This window comes from Oncorhynchus clarkii, chromosome 22 (genome assembly GCF_045791955.1).
Source record: "Oncorhynchus clarkii lewisi isolate Uvic-CL-2024 chromosome 22, UVic_Ocla_1.0, whole genome shotgun sequence".
Lineage (NCBI taxonomy): Eukaryota > Metazoa > Chordata > Actinopteri > Salmoniformes > Salmonidae > Oncorhynchus > Oncorhynchus clarkii.
The window spans coordinates 26,387,429-26,401,515 of NC_092168.1; the positions used below are offsets into that span (position 1 = coordinate 26,387,429).

Below are 14,087 nucleotides of genomic sequence, written 5' to 3' on the forward strand. Positions count from 1 at the left end.
GTAAATGTATTTATTTTAAATGTAAAGGGTATAAAAATAACATGGTTGTCATATGACAAGTTCATAAATCACTGTCTTCGGTCCAAACACTTAGACACACCCTCGTCCACTTGCCCTTGGGGGAATCCCCGTCGCTATCTTGGCGGGTGGTCCAAATGATAAGCCGAGCAAGGGATGTTTGCCTCGTAAGCCCCTCAGCCCTCGTTTTTAGTCGGCTTTGCGTGTACAATTATGTTAACTCTGGGGCATGAAACTCCCCATGATTGTACATCCGCAAAGAAAAGTCAGCAAAAACTTAACATCAATGGATAAGTCAACATACATGTAAATAAAAACGAAAGCAAATAAGTTAATTTGTGCTGCTAATGCACGATGGCACAAACACTTATCGTAAATGTGTTGTTTTTGGTTGTCTTTTGGAAATTGTACAAAATAAACATTTCCCTTCAGAAGTTCCAGCTAGACAGGCAAACGTTAGTTATCTAATTAATTTGCTAGCTATCATACAGTAGGCATATATTAAATATATCATTTATTAATATAAGTGGACATGCGCTCATAATTTACCTGTAGCGTATAAAGCACCCACAAGCTACTGGTGGCTGAAAACACAATCATTGCAGGATGAACGATTGACAAATTTCTGGCCAAGGGTGGTCCATTTTAAAAACAATCATTCATTCCTCCCTTGCCCTGCAAGTGTATACTCGTCAAATGTCATGATACGTCATCAAATGTGTCCACTTAATTTGAGGGCTGAGGGGATAGGGTGTGTCTTTTAAGTGTTTCCCATGAATCCCTTGGGCGTAGTACCTCTGTGGCACCTGACTGACGGGTTATGTAACCCTATTATTCATTTGTTCCAAGGCTGGAGGGGATTGGATGATTCAAGGCTTCTTTACAGATGATCATTTTCTCAGGAATGTCTCACATCAGCTCTCCAATTTCAAGTTGTATCTTTCACAAGTACAGTGAAATGGTTAACTTGCCAGCTCTAACCAACAGTGCAGTATTCAATATCAAAATAGTAGAACAAACCAAAAAACACAAGAAATAAGACCAGAAGCTAAACTCAGGGGAAAAAAGAAACGTCCTCTCACCTACAGCTGGGTTTATTTTCAGCAAACTTAACGTGTGTAAATATTTGTATGAACATAAGATTCAACAACTGAGACATGAACTGAACAAGTTCCACAGACATGTGACTAACAGAAATGAAATAATGTTTCCCTGAACAAAGGGGGGTCAAAATCAGAAGTAACAGTCAGTATCTGGTGTGGCCACCAGGTGCATTAAGTACTGAGGTGCATCTCCTCCTCATGGACTGCACCAGATTTGCCAGTTATTTCTGTAAGATATTACCCCACTCTTCCACCAAGGCACCTGCAAGTTCCCGGACACTTTTGGAGGGAATGGTCCTAGCCCTCACCCTCCGATCCAACAGGTCCCAGATGTGCTCAATGGGATTGAGATCCGGGTTCTTCGCTGGCCATGGCAGAACACTGACATTCCTGTCTTGCAGGAAATCACGCACAGAACGAGCAGTATGGCTGGAGCATTGTCATGCCTGAGGGTCATGTCAGGATGAGCCTGGAGGAAGGGTACCACATGAGGGAGGAGGATGTCTTGCCTGTAACGCACAGCGTTGAGATTGCCTGCAATGACAACAAGTTCAGTCCGATGATGCTGTGACACCGCCCCAGACCATGACGGCACCGCCCCAGACCATGACGGACCCTCCACCTCCAAATCGATCCCATAGGTGACGTTGTTGCCAGTGATGTCTGGTGAGGACCGCCTACAAGCCTATCTCAGCCTATTGCGAACAGTCTGAGCACTGATGGAGGGATTGTGCATTCCTGGTGTAACTCGGGCAGTTGTTGTTGCCATCCTGTACCTGTCCTGCAGGTGTAATGTTCAGATGTACCGATCCTGTGCAGGTGTTGTTAAACGTGGTCTGCCACCATGCTGTCCATCCTGTCTCCCTGTAGTGCTGTCGTAGGCATCTCACAGTACGGACATTGCAATTTATTGCCCTGGCCACATCTGCAGTCCTCATGCCTCCTTGCAGCATGCCTAAGGCATGTTCACGCAGTTGAGCAGGGACCCTGGCTATCTTTCTTTTGGTGTATTTCAGAGTCAGTAGAAAGGCCTCGTTAGTGTCCTACGTTTTAATAACTGTGACCTTAATTGCCAACCGTCTGTAAGCTTTTAAGTGTCTTAACAACCATTCCACAGGTGCATGCTCATTAATTATTTATGGTTCATTGGATTTTTACGAATTATCTTTGAAAGACAGGGTCCTGGTTACTGAGTTTATATACAGGGACAGTGCCAGCTTTCTCCCTGCCTCCTCCATATCTTTATCATGCTCCACTGTTTCTTCTCCCTCTCCCTCTGCACTTTTCCACAGTAGAGTGACATTCCTGACGTTTGCAGTAAAACACTGCTTTTAAGTCAAACAAATTGCTTCATACTTTGTAAACATGATTATAGAATACACAGTCAATGGACGGCCTGATGAGTGAGTCCTACGCTATGAGTGATGTTCCATGGCTCAATGAATGAACCAGAGGACAGCTTATAATAATGTCTGGAACGGAGTTGATGGAATTGCATCAAACACATAGAAACCACCATGCATATGATCAACACCTTTGTACCGCACTCATATGCATTTCAAGCCTATTTCATTTCTATGGAAGCCACACAGGAAATTGCGACGGGGATGATACACATGAACACTGCCTCGCTAATACAAGTAATGCTCCAGGGATTCTGAAAGGGGACAGGTGACAACGTAACAGAAGCTCATTGTCATCATGGTGTTGACCAAACCAAGCCACAACCTCACCTATTGGACTATTCACATAAATATATCGTTGTCTGATATTCCTACAAGTATCTATATTTAGCTGGCCATGCTTCAAAATTGCTGTTAATATTCTCAGCTAGCCTAATGAATGCCTGTTATTGGTTGACTAAGCTCCCTGTTTCATCTGAGTGTGTACATGCTGCCTGCAGGGTGGTATTTGACCCTCTGCTGCTGCTGTGTCAATGGTGTCTCAGTCTTACATTCTCAAAGTGAGTGAAATCCACAGGATGTAACTGTTTCTCTCATTGGTTGGGATCAGTCATCTGCCCCTCCCCAGCAGAAACCAATGATATCGTCATCCTCGGTGGAAAAGTACTGGCAATCAGGCCACTCTTTGTTTATTGTTGTTTATTACATTAGTGTTCGTTCTTTTTCCTGTTATTCTTGTTGGTAAAAATGTAGGTAGCCAATATTACAAGTATATTAAATTTAAATACAATATTTTAAGAAATCATTATAGTATGTCAATTACACCACTTATCAGTCTAGCTCCGGAATTCTGTTCTGCCTCCATGAAGACGCTCATGACAGGGTTGAGAAGAATCGCCTCAAGGTCTGGTTCTGACAACAATACACCAATCACGTCACAGCAGGGCCAGACGCGAGAGCTCCTCTGAACTTGTCTAAATCTCTTGCGTGAAGGTTAACTTTTTCACGCAGTAGTCACTTTCCATGATGTGTTAGAGACCGACAAAGCTGGATGGATTTTGGTGCTCTACCTGCTGCCTGTCACTCAGCAGAGGTTCAACTGCAGAGCCATCTGAGCCCACTCCCCACCAAGCTTAGAGAGAAATTCACTGGGAACATCACATCATCCTAACAATACTTGTGTGTGTCAAAGCCCATCAGAGCCCACTCCCCACCAAACTGAGAAGGAAATTCACTGGGAACATGACATCAACAGTGTTCCCTGGTTAGTCAGTGACTTGAATGATAAAATAAAAAAAATATTAATTTGATATGCAGTACTCTGTACAGTAAACTTCCTTATGTGATTGAGAATGTCCTACACCAGTGAGTGAGTCATTGATCAATGGTTATTAGAACATAAACAATTCCCAGGTATTCCCACTCATGGGGGTGACAGTCCGGAATCAACCACGGCGGGAATGTGGTCCGAGCATTAACTAACGCTGTGGAATATACCGCAAACACACAACCAACGCATTCCACTCATACCACACACTCCTGACCAAACTATGGGCGGTGTGTCTGGGATTCAGCAGATCCTAAAATTAATCCACAGAAAAAAGACCTCAATGGCAAAAGGAAAAAATTCTCTCTCTGGAATCAGTGTTGGAATGAGCAGTCTATTAGGGACATAGGAATCAGTGGACAGTCATTGAGGTTTATCATAAGCTCAGCTCACTTAGCCAGTCATTTTCCTCTTCATGTATTGTTTGATTCCACAGCCAATGATGTTTTGACAATGTACATAGTTCCTCCTGTGTGCATAACATTGGTGGGGGTTGTGGTGTGTGTGTGTGTGTGGTGAGGCAATGACATAGTGAAACAAGGGACAAGGGACAGAGACACAGGAAACATTGGGTTTGATAAATAGAGGTTAGGTCTCAACACGTACACAGACACACACAGACATACAGGACATGCATAATTCCATGTGGGATTGTATAATTGGTACCTATGACTCAGACACTCAACCCTCAAAGCTGTTTACTGTTTATGCGAGCACAATAATAGCATAATCCAGGGATGACTTCATATACACACAAACACCATACTTAGGGCTCTATTCAATCCGTATTGATGAAGTTCAGCGTTACAGCGTGATTGCAATTTAAAGGCAATGTTCCTGCGTTAGAGGAGACTGCATTCACGGTAAATGCTGCATATGTCAGCTCAGTTGTCAAAATTGGAAATGTACGTTTCTGTCGCGCAATCTGTAACTCTTCAGCGATACAGATGGAATAGAGCCCTTTCACATGCATGCGGGCACAGACCCATACACACAGACCCATACACAAACCAAGCACATTTAAAAAGGTCTACTATGCATAATCACTATGGCAACCATATGGTTAACTGCATGTTTGTGGGCATGTGGAGTTGGTGCATCCATTTATCTGATTATGTAACATGCGTCTCTAATAGGAGGTCCATGACACATTGGTTCCTGGGTTGCTGCTCTCATAACATAGTCCTTCCTCCAGCTCTTCTCTGTTATTCTGGTCAACCTCTGACCCTGCCTGTTTGTGTTACTTTTTTAATTGTCCCTCCAGTCATCTTGGGGTAAGACACATCAAATGACCTTCCAGTGTTGTTATACCTCTCAATTCCCACCAACAGATTGTTGGACACACTGATAGACACCTGACCCTTTGAGATGAGAGAATAGAGCACACTGTGAATGCATGTATTGTACTGAACATTAGCATATCTGTAGATATATTTAATTTGCACATAAAAGATAGTGGTGGTTTTGCAGGGTGAGAGGGCTAGCCCTTCCATGTAGTGGAGCTACTATACAGTGGTGATCTCTGGTCCCTCCCCTGATTGCATAGACTAAGCTGATGGTAAACCTGTGTCATTGTTCACATAAAATGCCTCAAACTCATACCAGAGTGACTCACAGTGTGTGTGCGCTTGCTGGCTCTCAGCCACATCAAAGAGTACCTCAGATGTATTAGTGCTGTACCTGTCATGTTCCATGTCCTCCACCCAAGAAGAGTGGCAGGGGTGTGAACAGGTTCAGCAACATTCCTCAACTCTTTTCCCTGGACAACACCGAGTCCTGTCTGGTTATGTACAGTAATACAGTATAACCATCCTCAGGTGAACAGCTTAAGGCCTAACACAAATCTGTGAGGAACTGGTGAGGTACAGCCGGTTCTGGGCTTTTGCACCTTGGGTCAAAGAGAGAGATAGGTGAAGCAAAGCTCCAGAACCTTAAGGGTCCAAAGAGAGAGCCAGGTGAAGCCAAGATCCAGCACCTCAAAAGAGTAGGATAGAAAGTAGGATAAAAGTCCTAACCCCAACCCTAGCTTCATGTTCACACCCCAATTCAACCCTAACCCTAGCTTCATGTTCACACCCCAATTCAACCCTAACCCTAGCTTCATGTCCACACCCCAATTCAACCTTAACCCTAACACTAACCCTAGCTTCATGTCCACACCCCAATTCAACCCTAACCCTAGCTTCATGTCTACACCCCAATTCAACCCTAACACTAACCCTAGCTTCATGTCCACACCCCAATTCAACCCTAACCCTAGCTTCATGTCCACACCCCAATTCAACCCTAACTTCATGTCCACACCCCAATTCAACCCTAACACTAACCCTAGCTTCATGTCCACACCCCAATTCAACCCTAACACTAACCCTAGCTTCATGTCCACGCCCCAATTCAACCCTAACGCTAACCCTAGCTTCATGTCCACGCCCCAATTCAACCCTAGCCATAATATGAACTCTTATGTTCAACCTTAATGTATGTTTAACCCTGGCTCAACCCTAAACCCTCCGAATGCCCAATTTAATCCCTGAGGTACACGTGGTGACAGTACACCAGGAGAAGTTGTCTGCCATCTAGTGGCAAATATAGGTACTGCTATGGAATTTCACAAGCAGGAACATTGTCAGTACTAGGTGAATTGCAAAAGGCTATAGAACAGCTCCACTACTAAACTTTACCTAAACATGTTTGCAAAGACTATTACACTTAACACTATTGTCTTGAATGCTAGCATGTTTGAGATCCTTTTTGAGTACATGACTTCAAGTATTACAACGTATTTCACAATTGATAGTAGTGCCACTGTTTAGGAATCCAATATAGGCTACAGTGTGTGTTTGTGTGGCAGGGTGAGAGTGACCCTCAACACTCTACTCCCCTTTCCATATCAGCTGAGCTTGATGCTTTTCTCAAGGTCATCAGAAACACTTGCACACATACACACACACACAAGCAAACACACACACAAGCAAACACTGTAGATCAAATATGAGCAGTGTTTCTTTTTGTACCTCAGTCAGTCTGTCCTAGGCTGAGGTTGGCTGGTTAGTTGGTCGATTGTGGTATTTGTCTCTTTCTCGTCCTACTTCCCCCCTCCAGGACCCTGCCTCTTTCTCAACGCCTGTGATTGTAACATCTTCTCAACCTCCCTGGAACGATACAGGAAACACTGAACAGGTCAGATATTTTCTTGTTTAAGTCACAACTGGGCGGTATGAAGGTTCACTGTCTGATTCTGTATGTACAGTATGAAGGTTCACTGTCTGATTCTGTATGTACAGTATGAAGGTTCACTGTCTGATTCTGTATGTACAGTATGAAGGTTCACTGTCTGATTCTGTATGTACAGTATGAAGGTTCACTGTCTGATTCTGTATGTACAGTTTGAAGGTTCACTGTCTGATTCTGTAAATACAGTATGAAGGTTCACTGTCTGATTCTGTAAATACAGTATGAAGGTTCACTGTCTGATTCTGTATGTACAGTATGAAGGTTCACTGTCTGATTCTGTAAATGCAATATGAAGGTTCACTGTCTGATTCTGTATATACGGTATTGTCTGTGTATGTGCTTGGTAGTGTATTCTTATATGCAGATTCAGTGCACAGATCACAGGAAGACAGTACAATGTCAATGTCTTCACCCCTGTCACTGATCAAATTCACTCTCTTTACCCCGCCCACCAGGTGATCATGCTGCCTAATTGGTCAAACATGACCCTCCACCTGGAGGACTCTCTGACCCGTGCCCTGGGCCATTATCTTGACAACTGGAGCCGGAACTCCTCAAAGGCAGAACAGGCTCTGGACAACACTCTGGCAGAGGAGAACTTCAGGAACGTCATATGGTATCTGATAGTGATGATCGGAATGTTTGCCTTCATCGTTGTGGCGATCCTGGTGAGCACAGTGAAGTCGAAGCGACGTGAGCATTCTAATGACCCCTACCATAAATACATTGAGGAAGACTGGACCGCCCAGCTCCAACAGCAGAGCTTCGTCATCAACAACTCCACGGCCAACTAACCCAATGTATATTCACACGCCATATACAAACACATGTTTTGGAAAAGTACAGAATTGTCATACTTGAGTAAAAGTAAGGATATCTTAATTAATAGAGAATGACTCAAGTAAAAGTGAAAGTCACCCAGTAAAATTCTACTTGAGTAAAAGTCTAAAAGTTTTGGTTTTAAATATACTTAAGTATCAAAACTAAATGTAATTTCTAAAATATACCTAAGTATCAAAAGTAAAAGTATAAATAAATTCAAATTTCTTGTACTAACAAACAAGACTGCACCATTTTTTATTTTTTATTTACAGATAGCCAGGGGCACACTCCAACACTCAGATATAATTGATAAATGAAGCACGTGTGTTTAGTGAGTCTGCCAGATCAGAGGTTAAGTGTGTGAATTTGACCATTTTTCTGTTCTGCTAAGCATTCAAAAGGAAAATGTATGGAGTAAAAAGTACATTCTTTTCTTTAGGAATGTAGTGAACTAAAAGTAGTCAAAAATATAAATAGTAAAGTACAGATACCCAAAAAATCTACTTAAGTTGTACTTTATAGTATATTTACTTAAGCACTTTGACCACTGACAAACACACAGGCACACACACGTGCACATAGAGAGGAATATGAATACTGTCTTTTTGTATTGGACAAAGCCTATGGGAAAATACATTTCGTTTTTGTAGGGTTTTTAGATAAATGCCAAAAATAAGGTTTAGGAGATTTTATATGTTTTGTTCTCTGAGATAATCTTCATTAGCTAACATTTTTTGTGAATTTTGAAGCATTTAGGTAAAACAATATGATCTCATAGAACAAAACATATAAAATCTCCTAAATCTGTTAACCTCAGACCTTTTATTTCGGCATTTATACCAAAACTCAATTCTTTCCCCTTAATTTCCCCCATAGGAATGTCTGAACAAACCAGAGGAACTAATTTCCGGGTTTTAGGACTAAAAACTTGTGAGCTCTATGGTCCGAAAGTTAAATAATCTTGTGGTATCCATTAGTAACAAATGTGTTGTAGTCAATGTATAACTAATATGTTAATCATGGATTGTATTAAAAAAGTGGATCTATCAATACTGATGTGGTTATCTGGCCTCTGACTGGGATTATGTCTGCGCTAATAAAGTAGGTGAAAAGTAATAGGGCTGTCAAACCACGAGTGCCCAGTAGAGAGCAACACACACACACACTGAACAAAAATATATTTACAAAGACAAACTGAGAGCAAAGAGAGAGGGAGACTGAGGTAGACTAGAGAGAGACAGGAAAGGGGTGACAGACAGGAGTAGAGAGAAAGAGGAATAATAAGAGCAGTATAAAATAGAGGTGCAGCTGCTACCCTACAACACTGCCTGCTCTGACTGCCCTCATGGATGTGTGTGTTTTGAGAGAGAGATTTACTTACAGAATACTGATGCAGGTATTAGCAATTTAGCATATCACAGCATAGTTAATGCAACCCGTATATTCAAAAGGGTGTGAATACATTCTGAAGGCACTGTAGCTACTTAGCAACTAAGCATGAACTCTTGGAAGATTAGTCCAAATGACGACCAAAAGAGATCCTAATAAAATCAAAGCATGTTAGCTAACCCTTACCTTAACCCATAACCCAACCCTCACCTAGCTAACGTTAGCCACAACAAATTGGAATTCTTAACATATCATATGTATTGCAAATTCCTAACACATTGTACGAAACATGAAAATGGTGCCGATAGATAGGGTAGATTCTAGCCCCTAGGCAACATTATTAGCCCAGATTTTTTTTGTGTTATTACATATAGCCGGGAAGAACTTTTGGATATCAGAGCGACGGTAACTCACCAGCACTACCAGCATTATGACCAGGAACATGACTTTCCCGAATTGGACCCTTTGTTCGTACCCCCCAGGTAATTTAAATGATTCCAGAGGCTGATCCATAATACAGCCGGTGGAGAAGAGATATTCTGAGTGGACCCCTACTCCGACTCAGGAGGCACGCACACAACCCACTGCTTCCGAGTATGTGACTTGCTAATGTTCAGTCTCTGGATAATAAAGTTGATGAGCTCAGGGTGAGGATTTCCTTCTAGAGAGACACCAGGGATTGTAACATACTCTGTTTCACGGAAACAAAGCTCTCTCTGGATATACTCTCCAGTTGGGGTCTTAGTTCATCGTGCAGACAGGAATAAATATCTGTCCGGGAAGAAGAAGGGCAGGGGTGTATGTTTCATGATTAACTACTCATAGTGTGATTGTGATAACATACAGGAACTTAAGTCCTTTTTGTTCACTCGAACTAGAATACCTCACAATCAAATGCCAATCGAAATTACCAGGAGAATTCTCTTCGGTTTAGTCACAGCCAAGTATATTCCCCCTCAAGCCGATACCGTGATTGCCCTCAAAGAACTTCACTGGACTTTATGCAAACTAAGGCCACATTTATTGTAGTTGGGGATTTTAACAAAGCAAATTTGACGAAAAACCTACCGAAGTTCTATCAACACATTGACTGTAGTATTCGCGCTGTTAAAACACTTGACCACTGCTACTCCAACTTCCGGGATGCCTACAAGGCCCTCCCCCGCCCTCCCTTCGGAAAATCTGATCAAGACTCCATTTTGCTCCTCCCTTCCTATAAGCAGAAACTCAAACAGGAAGTACCCGTGCTAAGTGCTATTCAATGCTGGACTGACCAATTGGAATCCACGCTTCAAGATTGTATTGATCACGCAGACTGGGACATGTTCTGGGAAGTCTCTGAGAATAACATCGACTAATACACTGATACGGTGACTGAGTTTATCAGAAAGTGTATTGGAGATGTTGTACCCACTCTGACTATTAAAACCTACCCTAACCGGAAACCGTGGATAGATGGCAGCATTCACGCAAAACTGAAAGCACAAACCACCACATTTAACCATGGCAAGGTGACTGGGAATATGGCCGAATACAAACAGTGTAGTTATTCCCTCCATAAGGCAATCAAGCCGGCAAAACGTTAGTATAGAGACAAAGGGGAGTCGCAATCAACGGTTCAGACACAAGACGTATGTGGCAGGGTGTACAGACAATTACGGACTACATAGGGAAAACCAGCCACGTTGCTGACAGTGTTGTGGTGTCTCTCTTGTTGTGATGTTTGTTTTGTCCTATATTTGTATTTTTAATCCCAGCCCCCATCACCGCAGGAGGCCTTTTGCCTTCTGGAAGACCATAATTTGTTTATAATTAACTGACTTGCCTAGTTAAATAAAGGTGAAATAAAAAAATATTTACAAAAAACACCTTCTTCGCCTGCTTTGAGGATAACACAATGCAGCTCGACTCGGCCTCCATCTCTGTGGCCGACATGAGTAACACATTTAAGCGTGTTAACCCTCACAAGGCTGCCGGCCCAGACGGCATCCCCAGCCGCGTCCTCAGAGCATGCGCAGACCAGCTGGCTGGAGTGTTTACGGCCATATTCAATCTCTCCCTATCCCAGTCTGCTGTCCTCAAATGCTTCAAGATGGCCACCATTGTTCCTGTACCCAAGAAAGCAAAGGTAACTGAACTAAATGACTGTCATCATGAAGTGCTTTGAGAGACTGGTCAAGGATCATATCACCTCTACCTTACCTGACACCCTAGACCCACTTCAATTTGCTTACCGCCCCAATAGATCCACAGACGATGCCATCACCCTCGCACTGCACACTGCCATATCCCTTTCCTTTCCATCTAGACAAGAGGAATACCTATGTAAGAATGCTGTTCATTGACTATAGCTCAGCATTCAACACCATAGTACTCTCCAAGCTCATCATTAAGCTTGAGGCCCTGGGTCTGAACCCCGCCCTGTGCAACTGAGTCTTGGACTTCCTGATAGGCCGCCCCCAGGTGGTGAAGGTAGGAAACAACACCTCCACTTCGCTGATCCTAAACACTGGGACTACCTGCCCTCCAGTACACCTACAGCACCAGATGTCACATGAAGGCCAAAAAGATAATCAAGGACAACAACCACCCGAGCCACTACCTGTTCACCCCGCTATCATCCAGAAGGCGAGGTCAGTACAGGTGCATCAAAGCTGGGACCAAGAGACTGAAAAACAGCTTCTATCTCAAGGCCATCATACAGTTAAATAGCCATCACTAGCACATTCGAGGCTGCTGCCCTATATACATAGACTTGAAATCACTGGCTGCTTTAATAATTGAACACTAGTCACTTTAATAATGTTTAAATATTTTGCTTTACCTATTTCATATGTAAACACTGTATTGTATTCTACTGTATCTTAGTCTATGCCGCTCTGAGATTGCTCGTCCAAATATTCTTAATTCCATTCCTTTACTTAGATTTGTGTGTATTGTTGTGAAATTGTTAGATATTACTTGTTAGATATTATTGCACTGTTGGAGCTAGAAACACAAGCATTTCGCTACATGCGCAATAACATCTGCTAAACATGTGTCTGTGACCAATAAAATGTGATTTGATTTGAATTGCAATTCGTAATACAGTTGAAGTCGGAAGTTTACATACACCTTAGCCAAATACATTTAAACTCAGTTTTTCACAATTCCTGAAATGTAGTCTTAGTAAAAATTATAGTTATGATCACCACTTTATTTTAAGAATGTGAAAAGTAAGAATAATAGTAGAGAGAATTATTTATTTCTCAAAGACCCATTTGTGACCAATTTTTAACTTCCTGACTGATGTCTTGAGATGTTGCTTCAATATATCCACCTAATTTTCCTCCCTCATGATGCCATCTATTTTGTGAAGTGCACCAGTCCCTCCTGCAGCAAAGCACCCCCACAACATGATGCTGCCACCCCCTTACTTCCCGGTTGGGATGGTGTTCTTCGACTTGCAAGCCTCCCGCTTTTTCCTCCAAACATGAGGATGGTCATTATGGCCATCCTTCTGGCGTTTGGAAATTGCTCAGAAGGATGAACCGGACTTGTGGAGGTCTACCATTTTTTTCTGAGGTCTTGGCTGATTTCTTTTGATTTTCCCATGATGTCAAGCAATGAGGCACTGAGTTTGAAGGTAGGCCTTGAAATACATCCACAGGTATACCTCCAATTGACTCAAATTATGTCAATTAGCCTATCAGAAGCTTCTAAAGCCATGACATCATTTTCTGGAATTATCCAAGCTATTTAAAGGCCCAGTTAACTTAGTGCATGTAAACTTCTGACCCACTGGAATTGTGATATAGGGAATTCTAAGTGAAATAATCTGTCTGTAAACAATTGTTGGAAAAATGACTTAAAAATGACTCATGCACAAAGTAGATGTCCTAACCGACTTGCCAAAACTATAGTTTGTTAAGAAGAAATGTGTGGAGTGGTTGAAAAATGAGTTTTAATGACTTCAACCTAAGTATATGTAAATGTCCGACTTCAACTGTATACCATGCGAATTGTAATTCATAACATATCATATGAAATGGATGCTGGACATCCACAAATCACATACTATACCAAACGTAACATTTCATACTAATTAGATTGACTTTAACTATGTTATATCTACCCCGAGTCCAGGTTGCACAAGTATGAAGACAAGCTGCAATTCTCCTCTTCCTACAGCAGGGATGGTAAAGTATGGAGTTGACTCTGTGATATTTCCTGCAAGTGAACTCAACAAACACACAACCTTCCTTTTTTGCCAGTATAAAACTTAGCAATAGTAATCACTATCCATTTACAGTACATTGAAGTTGTGATAACACCAAGCACGGCCTGCTAGCAGGTTACTTCTTCATCAGAGACTCTGAGCCATACAATGTCCTGTAAGCCCAGGCTGTTCCATTTTAGCCCCAGTGACAATGAGAAAGCAGAGAGATCGGGTTACTGTCTCTGCAAGGCTGAAAACAAACCTTGACAAAAAAGACTCATGTTACTGTCCTCATCAGTTAGACTACCCAGAGACACACATAGTCACACAGGCAGTGTACTCAAAGAAAATGGTGCCTGGGTCACACGTTTTATATTTTGCTGAGATCAAGCCTTTGTTTTGCTTTGCATATAGTCATTGGTGTAACGGATGTGAAACGGCTAGCTTAGTTAGCGGTGGTGCGCGCTAAATAGCGTTTCAATCGGTGATGTCACTTGCTCTGAGACCTTGAAGTAGTAGTTCCTCTTGCTCTGCAAGGGCCTCGGCTTTTGTGGAGCGATGGGTAACGATGCTTCGTGGGTGTCAGTTGTTGA

The 14,087-nt window shown here is 42.3% G+C and overlaps 1 protein-coding gene across 1 annotated transcript; it reads left to right on the plus strand.

Annotated features, from left to right (window-relative positions):
- The first annotated feature begins 6,896 nt into the window (after positions 1–6,896).
- LOC139380486 (potassium voltage-gated channel subfamily E member 2-like) lies at positions 6,897–8,874 on the plus strand. The gene is made up of 2 exons (XM_071123185.1): positions 6,897–7,031; positions 7,541–8,874. Exon 2 carries the CDS (start codon positions 7,547–7,549, stop codon positions 7,877–7,879), a length of 333 nt encoding a protein of 110 aa, XP_070979286.1. The 5' UTR covers positions 6,897–7,031; positions 7,541–7,546; the 3' UTR covers positions 7,880–8,874.
- The last annotated feature ends 5,213 nt before the right edge of the window (positions 8,875–14,087 follow it).